Source organism: Cryptomeria japonica, chromosome 3 (genome assembly GCF_030272615.1).
Source record: "Cryptomeria japonica chromosome 3, Sugi_1.0, whole genome shotgun sequence".
NCBI classification, from domain to species: Eukaryota; Viridiplantae; Streptophyta; class Pinopsida; order Cupressales; family Cupressaceae; genus Cryptomeria; species Cryptomeria japonica.
In genome coordinates, this window is record NC_081407.1 from 703,389,773 (window position 1) to 703,409,157 (window position 19,385).

At 33.4% G+C, this 19,385-nt stretch overlaps 1 protein-coding gene across 3 annotated transcripts in view; it reads left to right on the forward strand.

Annotated features, from left to right (window-relative positions):
* Window positions 1-9,620: 9,620 nt before the first annotated feature.
* The window catches only part of LOC131066987 (agamous-like MADS-box protein MADS1), a 65,059-nt gene continuing 55,294 nt past the window's right edge, over window positions 9,621-19,385 (forward strand). The window contains exons 1-2 of one of the 3 annotated variants that reach the window (XM_058001892.2): window positions 9,621-10,102; window positions 10,182-10,375. In XM_058001892.2, coding sequence (XP_057857875.1) covers window positions 10,191-10,375 — 185 coding nt within the window. In that variant the 5' untranslated portion in view covers window positions 9,621-10,102; window positions 10,182-10,190. Of the gene's footprint in view, window positions 10,103-10,142; window positions 10,376-19,385 lie in introns of all 3 variants that reach the window. The other 2 variants (XM_058001890.2, XM_058001891.2) reach the window with 2 other exon arrangements.

Genomic DNA, 19,385 nt, shown 5'->3' on the forward strand with positions numbered 1-19,385 from the left:
GAATGAAATGAAAAAGACATGGGTTAAGCGAGAATAAAGAAAAGAAGGAGAAAGTCCTCTAGAAACTAAGTCATCATCCACTGGTGATGACAGTTTGTCTTCAAACTAGGCATACCGATGCTTAGGGGGAGCACATATGGTATGATTATTTTTGTATCCCATTTTCCAATATAAGGTTATGTCTATCTGCATAGTTGAGATGCATAAAAGTTACTGTAAAGTTCTTTTTTGACAAATGTCTTGTGAGTTATTTTTTTGTATATCGATATTGGTAACAAACAACTAGTAAATGACAAATTAGTGTACTTTATGTTGTGAGTTTCTAATCTAACCGTTGTATAATAACACTGATAAATCTCAACAGTTAAATAAGGAAATGTCAACACAATTCATTTACCCTTATTTTTGGTGAAATTTTTCGAGCTCTTGTGCGATCAAAGGTGATTGAAATCTTGCTAGTAATATTTGTGTAGAAAGTTCAAGCAGAGTGATAGTGGTGTTTGGTATTTCTGAGGAGAAGGAATTCAAACCCTGATTGAAAAAGTTTGTTTGAAGGTCATCATGGCAGCACCTATATCAACTCCTGTGTTGGTTGAAGCTATCAGAGAACCCAACCCGAGTTCAAGCTGCATCCAATGAAAGTCAGTGAGATGAACATGACCAATGCCTTATCCTATGTGCCCTCCGGTATATTAGTGGTTGAAGATATTCTCTCCTTCATCCATTGCAAGCTCGAAGAACTTGGAGACAAATTCATTCAAAATGAATTTAAAGGGTTTTGTGTTAATGATTAGTTGAAGAAAGAATATCTACCTCTGATGACCAAGGGTTTGTCTAATGTTGTTGATTTTCCTGATCAGTTTCATGCCGACTGGGTTAGGTATAAATTGAGCAGAGTTCATGATCAATTCTTGTGGCTAGAAACTCAAGCACTGATCAAGATCACAAAGGATGTGATTCGAAGAGTTACAGGGTTTAGTGCAACCAGTGAAGCATTAACCCTAAGAATAATTTCATCAACTGGAGTCACTAGGTTAACCAAATCCAAATGTGATAGTAGAGCAATGACAATTGCTCATATTGAGGATGCTGAAGTAAGATTTGGTTCTGCAGTGCTGGGTTACAGGGTTTATCAATCAAGCCGGATAAATAGTGTTATGAGCGGTGCCATACATGCTGCCTATCGAATCATTAAGGAGGATGCTTCATATGATATCTGTGCAATTATTAGAAGCCAATTTATGGTAAACATGGAGAGAATAAAGAAGGACCAGAAGCAGTCTTTCAAATATGGGTCACTACTCGTGTGTATATTTTTCTATGTGCAAAACTTCTTTCTCGGTAAGGGTGATATAGTATGGTCTGAAGAAAAACCTATCGTGGTTCAGATAGGTGAGATGATTAGGGATCCAGGAGATAGGTTTGGTGAAACAATGTGGGGATACTTTAAGGAATTTCAAATTAGGATGCACACAAGGGAAAGAATTCCAACCGGTATAGTGCAGAAATACAAAGACAACATTTTTTTTCTTGTAGACATAGATTGTTGTATCATTCAAGTGGTTCAACCTAGAACCTTTTGGGTTCCACCTATGGGCAATGAGGTTGCAGTAGACATTGTTAAAATACATGTTAATATGCTACTGTCCAAACCAGTAGACTTGAAGGCAAAGAGATTTGGAACCTGTGAGGAGGCAAGCTCCAAAATAAAACAAGAACTTCAAGTGCCAATCATGAAAAGAGAAGTAAGAATAATGATTGATACTCTTTACAAGAAATATGAAGGTGAAGAATCTGGTGCCACTACCTCCACCAGTGCTAGTGTACAATCAGGGATCAACCCTAATAAAGATGAAGAATTAATAAGTGAAAAGAAGAAAGTGTTAAAGACAAAACCCAAGGGGACTACAACAACCACAACATATACAAAAGAAAAGGATTTAGGTACTCCTGTATCTTCCCCAAGTAAAGATAGACTAGTAGGAGCGACTTATACAAGAAAGAAGAAGAGTGAAGGAAAAGTAGATACCAAGCTCAAAAAGGATGAGAAAGAGGGTGATATCACTGACACCAAATTAGATGTGGAAATTAAAGAGGTTAGAAGAAGTGGAAGAAGAAAAGCCCCAACAGTTGATGAATTGGTCCATGGGATCAAAGAATTTGGAGGTTTGTCCAGTATTGGGAAAATATATTCCCTCGGTAATGAAGAAGACAAAAGGAAAATTGAAGAAGCCCTGATCTAGAACTTGCACAAGTTTTTTAGGACTCCCAATGAATTATATGGATTAATCCCATCAGATTTGCAAGATAAAATTGAAGGGAGATGGAAAACAACTCTGGCTATTGAGAAAGAACATAGAATAAAAGCACTCATGGAAGTGCAACATGATTTAGACCTTGATGAAGCTTCACTAGTGGTTGAAGCATGCATTCAACATTTCAAGATAAGAAATAGAACTAGGAGAGTGGAAGTAGGTGAAGTTGAAACAGTGCACGAAGAAGGTGTTGCTTTGTGGAAGAAAATCATGAATCAACAAAAGGAAGCAGAAGAAGAAATAGCAAAGGAAACAAAACAGGACCAAGGTGCAACTGCCCTTCAAAGGAAAAGGTAAGGAAAAGGGCTCTATTGAAGGTTTTGATGTCTTCTCAGTTAATGAGATCATAGGAAATGTTGTGTCAGACATTCCCAATCTAACAAAGGATGTCGAGCAACCAGTTCACACTACACCGATGAAGGAAGCTGATCAAACTAAGCTTCCCAGTCAAGATGAAGTGACAATCGAAGACATTCCTTATGAGGATACACCTCACACAAATTCATTGACACCAAATCCTATTATATCAGAAGAAGGCAAAGAGGAAGAGAAGAAAGTAGAGGATAAGAAAGCAATGATGGATACTCCTCCAGCAAAGAGGAAGTTAGACTTAGAAAATGAAAGTGAAAAGAAGAAGGTAAAAATCATCATCACACCTAGTGCAAAGGTTGAGATTGCAGAAAAGGAAAATGAAATAAAGGAGGAAGAAGAGGGAGAATTGGTCATTGATATAAAGAAAATGACTCCCAAGCAGTTGAGGAGAGTCTCAGAAAAAACTGAAAAATTCAAGCTGAAAAGGCTAAATTAAGAGAAAAGAAAAAGAAGGCAAGAATCCTCAATTCTGCCAAGATAACTCTCTCTGGCCTAATTCGTGACATTGTTGTTGATGATACTGCTCCCATCATTGATCAATTGAGTACTCTTGTTACAACAATCGGTTCAGAGGCAACCGATCTGGACAAGGTTGCAATAAGGCAATATGAATCAAAGAGTGGATAAAATTTAATGGAACAAATATCAGTTGGAAAAGCTGCCCTCTCCACCCAAACAGAAGAAGTCAAAATAATACTTCAAGAAGTTGGTCAATTACTGGTCAAATCTTCAAGTTTTACCAATTTAATCAGAGATCTAGAAGAGAAAAGAAATCAGACTCAAAAAGAAATTCAAGATCTGATAAGTTCTTTTGATCCTCTTACCAGTTTAGCATCAACTTTTACTGGCAAGGTCAAGTAGCTTAATCATGAAATCAAAAGGTTGAAAGAAGGAGAGGACAAATGAGATCTTAGCTTGTTAGAGCTACAGTGCTATCTAGCACCAATTATTAAGTTCATGCAAATGAATATTAAAGAAGCAGATTGCCTCATAAGTGATCCTGACTACAAGATAGTTGATGATATGGAGGTTTTTATTGCAGTTATTCATGGACACTTCACCACCATGAAACAGGTAAAATATTCATGGGAATCCTCTTTGAAAGTAGCTCAAGAAAATTTAAAGGAGCTTTTTGCTTTCTCTGATAAATTATTTTGTATAGTCTTTGCCATTGATGGCAAAAGGGGGACTTTTGGACACTTGTACATTGTGAGTTACAGGGGTCAGAAACAAGGGCCAAAACTGGCATATTTTTGTAGTATTTGCCACCAATGCCAAAGGGGGAGTTTGTTGGCATTCTGGTGCATTTTGTATGATCGGTGAATGATATGGTTGTCATTATTGGAAACAACATCTTCCAATTCTTCACAGTCTATCAATAGCAAGTAGACCGGTATCCTAAGTTTAATAGGCTACATAATGTGTAGACAGGGTAAGCAGTGAGTAGACCAGCACACAAGAGGACAATAGGCACACAAGAGGTCAACCAGAAAGCAGTGAGTAGACTAGTACAAAAGAGGTCAACTGGCTACGCAGTGTACAAATTGGTATACAAGAGGTGATCGGTTAGGTAGATTTTGATCGGTACACCGACAGAGTCTGTAACCGATAGACTTGGTAATGTTCAGTTAACATCCAGTTAAACTGGCAGTCTTCTCCAGTCAATCGACGAACTTCTAAGCATGAACGATTGTTTTGAAAGAGGTTCCTGGAATGATTTCTAGAGAGTGATTTATGGCACGGTAATAGAATTTTGAATCAAATGTTTTGGAGGGAAATTTGGGGACAGAATAAGGTTAATGAATTCACTTAATTCATTTGAATGAGGTTGTTGTTCATGTGAAAAGAGATATGGAAAATTGAACACAGGGGGAGCAGAATAGAGTGTAGAGTCGAGGGACAAAGGACCAACAGAGTGAAGAGCTAAGGATCAGTAAATTGGCAGAGTGCAGAGCCAAAGGTATATTCAGAAAACCGGTGTTGTGCAAAGCAGACACAACCGGTGAAGATAGAGTATGATTTTTAGTGTGATCTGATCAAGCTATCAGTAGCCACTCCAGCAAATCATCTTTCTATTGCTCCCTAAGCATTGCAACTAAAATCCCTTAATAGGGTGGACTTTAACAGGTCCCATTGTAAAAATCCCTTAACCGACTGTCATCGTAATTGATGATCCTTAGACCTTTAGCAAGGCTACCTTTAACAAGGTAAAGGTACTAACAAGCCTTAATCAAAATACCTTAACCGAGTGGCACCTAATAGGGATGGCTCCTCATCGGGCGTACTCCATACTCCAGAAGAGTAAAAATTTTGTGAGTTCCTACTAACATCATGGTTTTCTCCCATTTGGGGTTCCACGAGGTAAATCTTGTTGTCACTGTGTATCTTTTCATGCATGCATATTCTTCTACAGTAATTATTTATATTGATGAATGTTAAGTTAGTGAAAACTTGAGTTAACAGTTCTAATTATGTGAAACAGGTAAAGTGTTGATTCACCCCTCCCCACTTAGCATCGGTTGGGACTAACAATTGGTATCAGAGCTCTGGTCCTTGGAAGGGAAGCTTGATAGCTTGAGGATAGAGATCATGGAAGAATACCGGTATCAGAAGTAGATTGATGAATCAAATTAAGTTATTGCTCAGCTAAAAGAGAGACAGAGAAAACCTCTTGCAAAAAGAAAGGAACTAGCTCAACAACTAAATGAGAGTTAGGACATCATAGATCAACTCTCAAAATAGAGTGGATTTGAAGAAGCTAAAGAAGCAATCTCATAACTCGTGGAAAAGAACAAGAAGTTGACTGAAGATATCACACATCTCAAAAGAGAACATGAAAGTCAGGCCCTGAGGATGACTGAGCTACTGGAAGCCAGTAGAAGCGGTGATCAAAGAAAAAGAGAGGTAGAAGAAGCTTTGTCAAAAGCTGAAAGAGCCAAAAGGCTTGCTGAAGATGCCCTGAGAGAGAATGATGCAATCATGATTGAAAAAGATGAAGAAATCCAAATTCTCACTCAGGAGAATGAATACATACATAAACATCTGCATGATAGCATAGAGGAAAAGGAAAAGACGATGAAAGAGATTGAACAACTCAAGAGTGAGTTGAAAGCTGAAAATGAGAGAAATGAAAAGATGGGGAAAATAAATGAAAGCTCTGAGAAAATATATAAACAGTTGAAGGCTCAGAGATGAACAAAGGAAACAAGTGGTCTTGGTTACTCCGGTATAGGTCCTATGGAAACTGGAGAATCATCTAAATCCAAAAGGATAATAGATGATAGAAGGAATAATTTAGAAGTGAAAGGTATGAAGTTTCTCAAATCTTCTTGTAATCATTGTGGGAAACCGTGTCATAAGTCTTATGTCTATAGAAACAAAGTGGTTAGTCAAAAGAATATTTTCACCTTTCATGGTTATTGCCATAATTGTCATAAGTATGGCCACACTGCTTATGAGTGTAGATCTCAATCTAGAAGTATGTCAAATAGAAGAAGATTCAATCGACATTTCTTTACATGCAATAAGTTTGGACATAAATCTAAAGAATGCATGCTCAAGTCAAATTTATCAAGCTCGCCATTAAAATCGGTTAGTCCTAATAAAAGGAATAATCAGTTCAATGTCACTTGTTCCACTTGTGGTAATTTTGGTCATGTTGTAGAAAATTCCATAGTGAGATTGGGGCAGAGAAATAATGTAGGACCGTGGAGGACAAGTGGTATGGCATGTTTCAATTGCCATAAGACCGGTCACTTAGGTAGAGAGTGTAGGAAGCAATCCTATAACCAGTCTGGACACAAGAACCAGTCTGGCAAGAAGAAAGGACAAAATGAATTAAAAGGAAAGGAGACAATTGAAGAGGCGAAGAATGAAATGAAAAAGACATGGGTTAAGAGAGAATAAAGAAAAGAAGGAGAAAGTCCTCTAGAAACTAAGTCATCATCCACCAGTGATGATAGTTTGTCTTCAAACTAGGCATACCGATGCTCAGGGGGAGCACATATGGTATGATTATTTTTGTATCCTGTTTTCCAATATAAGGTTATGTCTATCTGCATAGTTGAGATGCATAAAAGCTACCCTAAAGTTCTTTTTTGACAAATATGTTGTGAGTTATTTTTTTGTATATTGGTATTGGTAACAAACAACTGGTAAAAGGCAAATCGATGTACTTTACGTTGTGAGTTTCTAATCTAACTGTTGTATCATAACACCAATAAATCTCAACGGTTAAATAAGAAAATGTCGACATAATTCATTTACCCTGATTTGTAGTGAAATTTCTCCAGCTCTTGTGCGATCAAAGGCGATTGAAATCTTGCTAGTAATATTTGTGCGTAAAGTTCAAGCAAACTGATAGTGGTGTTTGGTATTTCTAGGGAGAAGGTATTCAAACCCCGATTGAAAAAGTTTGTTTGAAGGTCATTATGGCAGCGCCTATATCAACTCCTGTGTTGGTTGAAGCTATCAAAGAACCCGAACTCGAGTTCAAGCTGCATCCAATGAAAGCTAGTGAGATCGACATGAGCGGTGCCTTATCCTGTGTGCCCTCTGGTGTATTAATGGTTGAAGACATTCTCTCGTTCATCCATTGCAAGCTCGAAGAACTTGGAGACAAATTCATTCGAAATGAATTTAAAGGGTTTTGTGTTAATGATCAGTTGAAGGAAGAATATCATGGACACTTCACCACCATGATCAGTTGATGATATGGAGGTTTTTATTGTAGTTATGCATGGACACTTCACCACCGTGAAACATGTAAAATCTTCATGGGAATCCTCTTTGAAAGTAGCTCAAGAAAATTTCAAGGAGCTTTTTTCTTTACTTTGACAAATTATTTTGTATAGTCTTTGCCATTGGTGGCAAAAGGAGGAGTTTAAGATATTTGTATATTGTAAGTTACAGGGGTCGGAAACAGGGGCCAGAACTGGCACATTTTTGTAGTATTTGCCACCAATGCCAAAGGTGGAGTTTGTTGGCATTTTGGTGCATTTTGTATGACCGGTGAATGATATGGTTGTCATTGTTGGCAACATCATCTTCCAAGTCTTCACAATCTCTCGACAGTAAGTAGACTGGTATACTAAGTTTAACCGGCTACGCAATGTGTAGATAGGGTAAGTAGTGAGTAGACCAGCACACAGGAGGACAAATGGCACATAGGAGGTTAACCAAGAAGCAGTGAGTAGACCGACACAGAAGAGGTCAACCGGCTAAGTAGTGTACATATCGGTATAGAGGAGGTGATTGGCTAGGTAGATTTTGATCGGTACACTGATAGTGTCTGTAATTGACAGACTTGGTAACGTTCAATTAACATCTAGTTAAACCTACAATCTTCTCCAATCAACCGACAGACTTATCAGCATGAACGACTGTTTTGACAGAGATTCCTGGAACGATTTCTGGAGAGTGATTTATGGCACGGTAACAAAATTTTGAATCGAATTTGGCAACAGAATCAAAGGTTAATAAATTCACTTAATTCATTTGGATGAGGTTGTTGTTTATGTGAAAGAGATATAGAAAAGTGAACACAGGGGGAGCAGAACAGAGTGTAGAGCCGAGGGACAGAGGACTGACAAAGTGAAGAGCCAAGGATCAGTAAATCGATAGAGTGTAGAGCCAAAGGTATATTCAGAAAACTGGTGTTGTGCAAAGCAGACACAACCGGTGCAGATAGAGTATGATTTTCAGTGTGATCTGATCAAGCTATCAGTAGCCACTCCAGCAGATCATCTTTCTATTGCTCTCTAACCATTGCAACTAAAATCCCTTAATGGGGTGGACTTTAATAGGTCCCATTGTAAAAATCCCTTAACCGATTGTCATCTTAATTGATGATCCTAAGACCTTTAACAAGGCTACCTTTAACAGGATAAGGGCACTGACAGGCCTTGATCAAAATCCCTTAACTGGGTGGCACCTAATAGTGTCTTTGTAATCTCATAACAGGGATGGCTCCTCACCGGGCGTACTCCAAAAGAGTACAAATTTTGTGAGTTCCTACTCACACCGTGGTTTTCTCCCATTTGGGTTTCCACGAGATAAATCTTGTTGTCACTATGTATCTTTTCATGTATGCATATTCTTCTACAGTAATTATTTATATCGATGAATGTTAAGTTAGTGCAAACTTGAGTTAAAAGTTTTAATTGTGTGGAACCGGTAAAGTGTTGATTCACCCCTCCCCTCTCAGCACCAGGTGGGAATAATAGTTAAATCTCAAAACTTCATTAAGAAAGAATTTCAATGGATTTTAGAAGACATTCTCTTTAGGATGGTGACGAGAGTCTCTTGATGCAATCAATCCATGTTTCACATTTGTAATGGAGTTGTGCTACCCTTTGGATAAGATTTCAAAATAATTTGTAAAAAAATATTTGGTTTACAATTTGTTTTTCAACAGTAATTTTGATAGAATATTCTGAATTTCTTTACTCATCTACTTTTTAAATAATTTCAAAATACTATCTCTTAAATTTTTAACTATATGCCATTATCTTAATGAAATTGTGCCCCAATATATTTTCTCACTTATGACTAAAAAAAATTGTAAAAATAATAGAATAAAAAATATGAAAAATAATCTTTATATTTCCTATTTAACTTCCTCCCTTTCAAATTTGGGGTAGACATGGATGATGAAATATGAAGACATTTCATGGAAGGATGTTATGAAAGGAAAGGAGGAGAATAGCAATTTAAATAAAAAAGATATAAATGAGGAATTAACATAAATGCAATGTAGGAGGTGCAGTTTTCTAATTTTACTAAAAATGTATGAGTGGGGTCAGGGTTCACATGGGAGTCGCATTCAGAGGGTATCAGATAGGTCCTTGTTGTGCAGCATGGGAGTCGCTACCATATACCCCTTTCGTTCATCTCCAAACCTAAAATTATACCAATTAATTTCCTCCACAAGTCGCAATCATACTGTAAGACGAGGACTTGAAATACTTAAATCTCCATTCTTCTCCCTCATTTCTGCAAAGTTATCGTCCATGTATCTTTGTTCTTCTTCTCCTCCATTCCTTGTTTGCTCAGTGCGTCTGCTGTGTGTCTGTCCGTCCATGGTTGCAGAATTTACTGCTAAATCATCATCGATCTCATCATTATGATTTGGCAGGGGTTATGATCTGTTAGGAGACGTATATTGATAGACCTACCAAAAACAACCACTAACACCAAAAAAAGGCTTGCTGCTAATCCCATTTGAAAAATCTCTTCCATCTTTCAGCACTTGTTCCCACTTTGAAGCAGCGGCACCCACATTAGCCGAGTCTCTTAGATTTAGAGGTACTTAAATGGGCAACAGTCCCCACCCTAACCCTATTTAGCAGATCACAAAACAGCTACTGATCGTTTAGTATTTTTCCTTCTTGTTCTTCTTTCAGCAAGGGTTTCAGGCACGTAACTTTCTGTGGTTTTTTGGTTTTTGTTTTTCAGGGAATTCTCTAATTGTGTGGATCTACCTGTGCTTGTTAGTATAAAGTCATGGGCCGTGGAAAGATCGAGATAAAGAGGATAGAGAACACAACAAACCGCCAGGTGACCTTTTGTAAGCGCAGAAATGGCTTGCTGAAGAAGGCCTTTGAATTATCAGTGCTCTGCGATGCAGAAGTCGCCGTTGTCGTCTTCTCCAGCCGAGGAAAGCTTTACGAATATTCAAGCCTGCAGAGGTACCCAAATTTATCCCTTCTTTCTTTAATTCCCTCTCCTATTTAACAAAACTTTCTGAAACCTTACTGTTTTCCATAAAATTTCAAGACTTTCTGAAACTTTACTGTTTTTCATAAAATTTCCGGCAGTTCAGTGCTTTTTGGTGTGAGATTGATCTTTAGAACAAAGGTTTGCTTTATTTTACTTAGAGGACTGAATTCATTCGTTCTATTTATATCTCTGGAGGTTAATATTCGTTCGGGGTTTCGCTCTTGGCCTTTAAATTCATGTTAGCTCTTAATTTGTTGTAAATGGCTTAATACTTCTACGAAACGGTTTGTTATGGAGGTGTAATATGACGTAAACGAGGTCATTTTGGTAATGAAATAAGTGAAAAAATCATTGAGTGTGCCACATGGCTTCAGACATCAAATTATCACTATCATCACTGCTGGAAAGCTTTGAGCGCTCTTTTTCTTTCTTAAAATGAAATATACTGTGAAAGCGTCTTTTCATAAACACTCATTCTCACGTTTGGTTTTATTTTCGTCTACCAGATCTGAGTACAATCCGCTTAACTTTATTTTATTTTCCGAATGTAAATTCTACGGTAGGTACATAGGATTTAGATCTGGCAGCGTCTGTACAGTGGAGGTAGTCCTCGACCTCCGCTCATAAATAATTTGCCCTCTTTCCATTTCCCTCCGTATTTAAACTATGATACAGCCCCAATTTTCGTCAGTCGCATTTATCTTCTGCTAAACTGTGGCTATCATAATAAATAATAACAGATCAGAACAAGATTCATCATTTACATCCCTGAAAGATATGATGAACCTTTATCTGAGCTTAATCTGGATCTAATGAAAGGAGAAAATGAACGGGGCTCAGCAAAAGAAATTTACCTTTCAACCTCTCATTTTCAAATGGAGCGGCTTCACTTACTCAACTATGATCAGAAAAACGACTTTAAATATCAAATTTATTTCCATTAACAATAACTTACAGCGTGCCTACTGGTTAAGATTTACTAGAACGGCCAGATTAGAACGGTATTTGCAGTCTCATTTTTTCGCAGAATTTCTTAACGATTTTGACTTCTATTTGCAGGCGCCGGTAACAATATTTGTTTTTTTCTTTGATTGCTAAACCTTCAGTAAAATAAGCTAGTAACCACAGCTATATGCAGTTTATCAACAGAAAGAGCGGACTAAAACGTGAGAGCGCAGTGGAGTATTCGTATTCGTATCTCACTCTTCCTTAACAAAAATTCTTTTTTTCCCAGGAACCTGTAAATGCGCTAAGAGCTCGTCAAAACATTTTCAACAAATAGAGAAGTCATATCCCCTCACAGGTGTGGAGTATTTGTATTCGTATTCGTATCGCACGCTTCCTTAACAAAAATTATCTTTTTCCCAGGAACCTGTAAATGCGCTAAGAGCTCGTCAAAACATTTTCAACAAATAGAGAAGTCATATCCCCTCACAGGTGTCCGAGAGAAGAAATATTCTCCCATTTTTACCTTTCTGAACAAAGTGTTACCGTGACTGGTGATCAAAGCCACTTTGCTCCATTTGTCCTCATTCTTACCTGTCAAGAATCTTCCGCTTATAAAGTAGTTCGAGAGTTGAACTAGTATCCCCCCCTCATAACAAATGACGTCCCCAGGAAGAAGTTAGTTTTTAACCCTTTGAAAATGGATGCTCCCAGCCCCTTTACAGACTGCCAAATCAAGCCAAGAAATCGAATAATCAACGATTTTAAAGGACTCAGCGACTACCGCTGCGACCAAATCAAACACGTCGACAGCGTATCAATCTTCATTGTCTGTTTTAACCACAGTCGATTGTACACATGGTCAACAAAGAAAATTTTATCAAAATTTTAAGAAATCCCCCGTGATAACTAGTCTGTGAATACCTCTTAATAAAGTCTGTATCAGCGTATTATTGCACACTTTGGTCAACTTGAACAATAATATCCGGCCTAGAATAATCAACATTATGCTTAATCAAAGCAGTAACAGAAAAAATACCAGACGATTGAGTTTAGCTTAAGAAAAGACAAGGTTCACAAAAAGAGACAATGAAGCAGTTAAAATGCACCGCAGCCTGGGATGGAAGTCAGAATGGTAGGAGTAATTTAGACGGCCTTTCTAATAAGTTCACGCCGCTTGTGTGGCATGACGCTAGACATTATTCTACTACTCGCAAGAACATCTGAACATCTTGGGTGCGAAAAGCTATGATCGTCTGTCAGCCAAAGGCTTTTCTCAATAAATATCTTATATAAATAGTAAAACTGCTGACCTGCTGAAACTCAAGTAAAAAATGTACTTATCCTTCTTAACACAACCAAATATCGATTTATCGTCAGTCCACACTAGTGACCCCGAGTAGTATCTACAAATTGCAAAAGTAGTTGTCTACTTTAAATGGTTTTATTATTATTACTATAAATCAAACTCTACAGTGTTTGACAGTGGTTTTGTCTCTTATTTATATAAGGTTCCGTTTTGTTTGGATTTTTCGAGCTGTAATTTACGCTATATATTTTTTAAAATAAAGGTAATATATAATTTTTTAAAAATTAATATAATAATATTTATTTATATAAAATTAATAAATAAAATAATATTAAATATTAAAAACTTTAATTAAATTTAATATTGTTTCAGTTTTATTTATAATGTTAAATTTAAATATATCATAAATAATATATTATTTGTATATAGACAATTTACAATTTAAGATAGTAATTATATTATATACATCTAAATGATTTATGATCATTAACCTCTCCATAAATTCACCTTCACTAAGACTTATATAATAATTTGTATATAAAGACCTTCTAATAAATTTTGTTAAATAGATTTTTAATAATTAACTTTAATAAATGTTTAAATATATTGATTAGTTGTAAAGAGTTAAATTTTATTTTATTATAATAAATTTATTTATTTTTAAAATTTTAATTAGAATCTAAATATTAAACATATATTTCTTAATATTATTAATAATTTATAATGATAAGATCCTTTTTATTTTTGTGTAGTTTTAAAAACAATTTTATCATTTAATAAAATAAAAAAATGAATTTTGATAATTAATTGTTATATTTTATATAATCATAAAAGTATTTTGTAATTTTGTTTTTAATTTAATACAATTTTAAAAATTGTTAAGTTCAATATTTAAAAGAAATGAAAGGTATCATAATTTCAAATAGATTAAAGATCTCATACTAGTCAAGGATCTCATCCTTGAGACCATCTTGAAGATCCAAGTCATGGTGATGCCAATAAGTGTATTGATGCAAAATGATTTTTTTTTCAATCAGTCATCAAATGCATATGAAAGTAAAGTCCTTGCAATCTGCTAAATTTTATATTAAAGATTAGATAATTTAATTTAGTTATACCTAGGAGGCCCACACTTTGTATGAAGGTTTAATATGGAATTATCACTTTGAGAAAGATTGAAACCGAAGTCTTTATTGTGAAAATCTATCAATTTAAGCATTTAAACACAATCAATTTTAAAAAAATTGCTATTTTTAATCAAAATTAGCAATGAATTAAATAATTTTATAATCATCTAAATTATAAAATTATATTCAATCAAAGATTAAACTATCAAGAATAATTAAATTCATTTTAATAGTAAATAATATGTATCAACATCGTAATGGCTTCTAATATTTTTATTACTATTTTTCTTATGTTAGATTCTTTCATCTCTTTCTATGTCATTGTAATTCTCTCACTCTTCCTTTATATGAAATTATTTTTAAAATCTTCATCTGAACACTATAATTCATTTGTTGAATATTTAAAATTAAATGTCATCTATTCATTTTCTAATATATCCATTTAGAATGCCACAAAAATATATTAATTTTGATGAAAACTCAATTTAAATTTGTATATATGTAGTCAAGAAGTGTGTTGATTACATGCACTATCCAAAAAAGTAATAATACACCACTCTAGCCATCTCTCTTTAGAAATATTTTCAATTGAAAAATTATTTTTAATGTGAAAAACATAATGCACCACTTAAGCTATCTCTCTTTAGGAACCTTTTCAATTGTACAATACCTTTTATATGAAAGGAATATTGGATTTGGCCCTCATCAATCTATAACCTTTCATCATTTTGTTCAATTGATGTTGTTTTCTTATGTAATTTACTTTTATTAAGATAAAATAATATTGTAAGAAAAGAAAGCATTTTTCTTATATTATCTAGTATATTAAATAAAGGTAGTCAATAAGTAATGTAATTATTATAGATAAAATAGAAAAGTGATTGTAATAAATAGATAAGTTTATCATGTATAGGAGTACATAGCTCTAAAAGAAATTGATAGAAGAATGTTGTTTAATTTATTTTAAATAGATTCACAATTATTGGAGCATTAATATTGTTAGTTTTATAACTACCTAAAAATATATTCAATCTCATAAATCTTTATGGTTTAATCTCAAGTCATGTAGATACAATCCTAATTGATGTGAGCTTGATCTAATTCATGAGATCAATATCTACTACAAAAGAGCATTATGATAGAGTATGTTGTTGTAGAACTACTCACTTTCAAATTCTTCATATATGAATTTTTCAAGGTGGTGTAACTCTTGTACTCTCCTTGGAATGAAAGCTCCAATAAAAGATATAAAATAGTTAAAATATATGCAATGAGTAACTCTTGTCTCATAATTAAAATAAGAAAAAACTACCAACTTTGCTTCAAACAACTATAAAAACTAGAAAAATATGCAATGGATAGAAAAAAAATTATTATATTGAATGCGACACAAAATACTCCTCGTGATGTGCTAATATGATAAATGTTCACATCATGTGTCGATTCAATAAACATCAACATAGTTTTTCATTGTAATAAGTTTTCATCTGATGTAGGAATGCAATGTAGTGAATCTTCATACAATATGGATAACGTAATACAATAATCTCTACATGATGTAGCATTATGATCAATCTCCATCACTGCATAGCAATCTAATAGATATCTATATAATACAAGCATGCAATGCACAAAATTTCTTTGTAGTATGGCAATGTGATAAAACTTTACATGGTGTAGAGATGTGATCAATCTCCACACATGTGGAAAATGCACTAAATCTTCGTATGATGCTAGTGTGATGATAATTTTTTTTCTATCTATGGTGATGAGCCCCTATCTAGCACAACACATTATCTAACATATCAACCATAAAAAAAGTGCTAACTTGACATAATATTGCCCTCCAACTAGCTTGATACAAATCATGTAAAATCTAGATGAGAGAGAAAAATAAGATGATTACTAAAATTATTAAATAGGATGCAAGAATATAAGAATGTTGACATTTCTCATAATGTAAGATCATAATTAGATAGAAGAATAAAGGCATATTATTTCCTATGATATAAGTTACAAGCTATAAAGTAAGAATTGGCCTAATGGATAGATAAGAATCATGTAATTATATTGAGTATATAATGAGAATCATGTAAGTATATCGAGTATATAATGAAGTCAATTAAAATAAGCATCTAAGCATATAATAATGAATGAAATTGTAGATATGATTACCTTCGAATTGGGAAACATGAGAAAATGAAGATAATAAAATTACCAACGAGATGTCGAAGATAAAGTTATGATAATTGCATTAAATGTGTGATCATAAGAAAAAGAAATGATAAAGATCATAATGAATAATATAATTTAAGCATGATAACTTAGATGTGACAAGATGATAAGCATAAAGAGATAAATATGGATGCATAAATAGGTAGATATGATATGGGTAATAATATTTAATAATTATAAAGGTCATTGAAATATATGATGTGGATAATAATATTTAATAGTTATAAGGGTCATTGAATTATATGATGTGGACATGGTAAGGATAAAATATCTAAATATATGATCTAAAAAATCATATGGCATGAACATGAAATCAAAAGGATGATATAAGTAAATGTAAGAAGTATTAGGATTATGATAAAAGTAGTCATGGTATGAAAATAACATATTTAATTATGAAAGATAAGGATAAAAAGAATATAATAAATTATGCATTTTCATAAAATTAAGTATAGGAAGGTTACACAGAACATATGGAAAAATAGATGAAAAACATGGACATGAAAATAATAAGGTTCAAAAGAGGCTTGTAGGTAACAATGGAAATAGGAAAGCATTAGAGGTAAACATTATTCACAATAAAGCATAGTTGTTAAGCATAAGAGAAATTTAATAAATATGGCCCCAAAGTGGGGAAATAAAGCATGTCCAAATTTGTAAGGTGAAAAATAGAAAAAGATAAAACATAAAAACCATAGGATAAATATGATGCCAAAGAGTAAGGATATAAGGTAATTGGGTCTATAGGAAACTAGGATAACAACCCAAATGCATATTAAAAAACCAAATTAGAAGTGATATGAAATACAAGTGACATTAGAAACATGCCACATGTTCAAACCCACTTGTATCAACATGCATTGCTAGAGGTTTATTTTTTATCATATGCATTATGCAATTACATGAAAAATCAAGGAAGGATGTATAATAAGCATGGTATAAAACAAACCATTATTTATCTCTATCAACTAAGGAATCACAAAAATTATTAATAATGAACATTAAATATGCATGTAAGCATAACATGTTGATAAGAATATTTAGCATGCAAATGTGCATCTTCATCACCACTAATTGATGTTATCATACATGTGCATAAATAATGTATATTATAATCCCAATAATAATGAAAGAAAGAGTCATAAACCATATTATGAGAAGATAAAGAACTATCACTAATGAACCAAAAGTTATAAAACAATAGATAATGACCTAATGTGAAGATAAACGTGTATATTGAAATCACTAAGATCCCCATTACATGATGAAGCAAGCGAGGCACATATAGCAGAACACATATGAAAACAAGAAAAACTAAAATGATATTATAACTAGGTATATCATATTCATGTTAAGAAAAATAATTGAATTTGTCATGAGAAGGTATGGCTAAAGTATCATCAATATGAACCAAAGTATAAGAAGTGAAGGTGTTCAAAGGTAACAAATTTATGTTCATGAATATCATTAGTCATAGGAAGAGTAGAAAAATAATGAAGCTCATAGACATATGAATAAAGTGTCTCAGAGAGTGATAAATAATAAAAAAATCAATGAAAGAGAAAAAAATGCATGTGAGCACAATGAAATAACATCTTTGGATAGAATAGATGTCCACATCTATAACAAAATAAATAAATGAAATAAAAACATTGAGGATAAGGGAATCCCATTGTAAAAAGGAACTCATCAAAATCTACAATAGAAACATGAATATTAGAGAAGGAGAATAAACTATGAAAATACATGATAAATGATATGAGAATGAAATAGTAAATTAAATATTATTTAATACATATATTCTACATCTAGATTCAAATGTGTAAAATTTTTTGTATCGAAGTTTCGAATCACACTCCGTGATTCATCATCGGGGTGAAAGAGTTGTAGCAAAAACATGAAATCAATAACCAAATCTGAATATAACTCTGAAGGCACAACAAGCCTAGGTAGGGTGGGTGAAAGCAAGGCTAGCCTATAAACCACAAACCTATTTACAAGACACAAATTGGGAAGTTCTATCAAAAATTCAAAAAATAAGAAAAAGAACAAATCTAAAACCCCTAACTTCAAAGGAAAAGCCCTAGGTGATATAGGATAGGTCAAATTCATTGAAAATGACACAAATAGGGAAGTTCTATAAAAAAAAATCAAAAAATAAGAAAAAGAACAAATTTAAAACCCCTAATTTCAAAGGAAAAGCCCTAGGTGATATAGGATAGGTCAAATTCATTGAAAATTGAAGAAATATTTTATATATATATAAGCTAATTACATAAATGAAATCAATAATTAAAAAACAACCTAGACTATACTAGGTTGGGATAGATAACTGTAATAAATTTATTAAAATTAACTTGTATGGATACACCTAATTAGCTCTTAAAATTATTGATTAAATAATGATATTGAAGTTATTAGTTGATTCTCTATCATTCGAAAATAGTCTTAATTTGATTATCTTATGATTTGTAATATCTTATAAATATTTGAAGTTCAATCCCATGTCTTATATGTTTGATCATGAATGACAAACTTGTTTTGACAGAAAAATATGACTAAAATGTGTGCTTAAATAACTACTCGTGTTCATCTTTCTTACATATGATTATTTCAAGGTGGTATCTAGACACTATGAATAATATTTTAAGTCTATAGATAAATGTATTCTCCTAGGTCAAGCCCCTTGGAAAGCTAGAGTAGTAATGATCGATGATGTCAAAGAAAATAAAGGCAAACATGCAAATTGCCACCATTATGATAATGTAAACTTTTATTTCTATATATAAAATTTTAAGTGTGATATTAGAGTTTCCTTATTGTAATCACTAGTGTAATTAAGTATACATTAAATTTATTTATATATCATGTGAAATTACAACATGTTAAACAAACATGTGTTGATTTGGTTCATCATTTCTCTTAGAAAATTGTGAAGAATTTAAAATTTTAATTTAAAGATTTTGGATTTTAGTTCCATTCTTACTTGCCTTGGGATTGAATCACTTTTATCCTAGACCACTCCAAACTAGGCCTTAGGGTGTAGGTTTTGGACTATAGACTCATTCTTATACGCCTTAGATTGAACAAGGTAAATCCTAACCCGTGCTTAGAGCTAGACCTTAAGGATTATTTTTTGTAATTTGATTACGTTAATCTTAAGCTGCTGAAAAATAGCCCTTAAGAATTAAGTGATAATTTCAAACCAAATAATGAATATATTAGATTAAAATACAAATATATAAAAATAAAAATGAAATAGAATCTATATAAAAATTTGAATAAATATGAATAAACACGTGAAATAATTTCAAAGGAATTTGAGTACAATACCATAACATGTTCATAATCATTTCAAAAGCA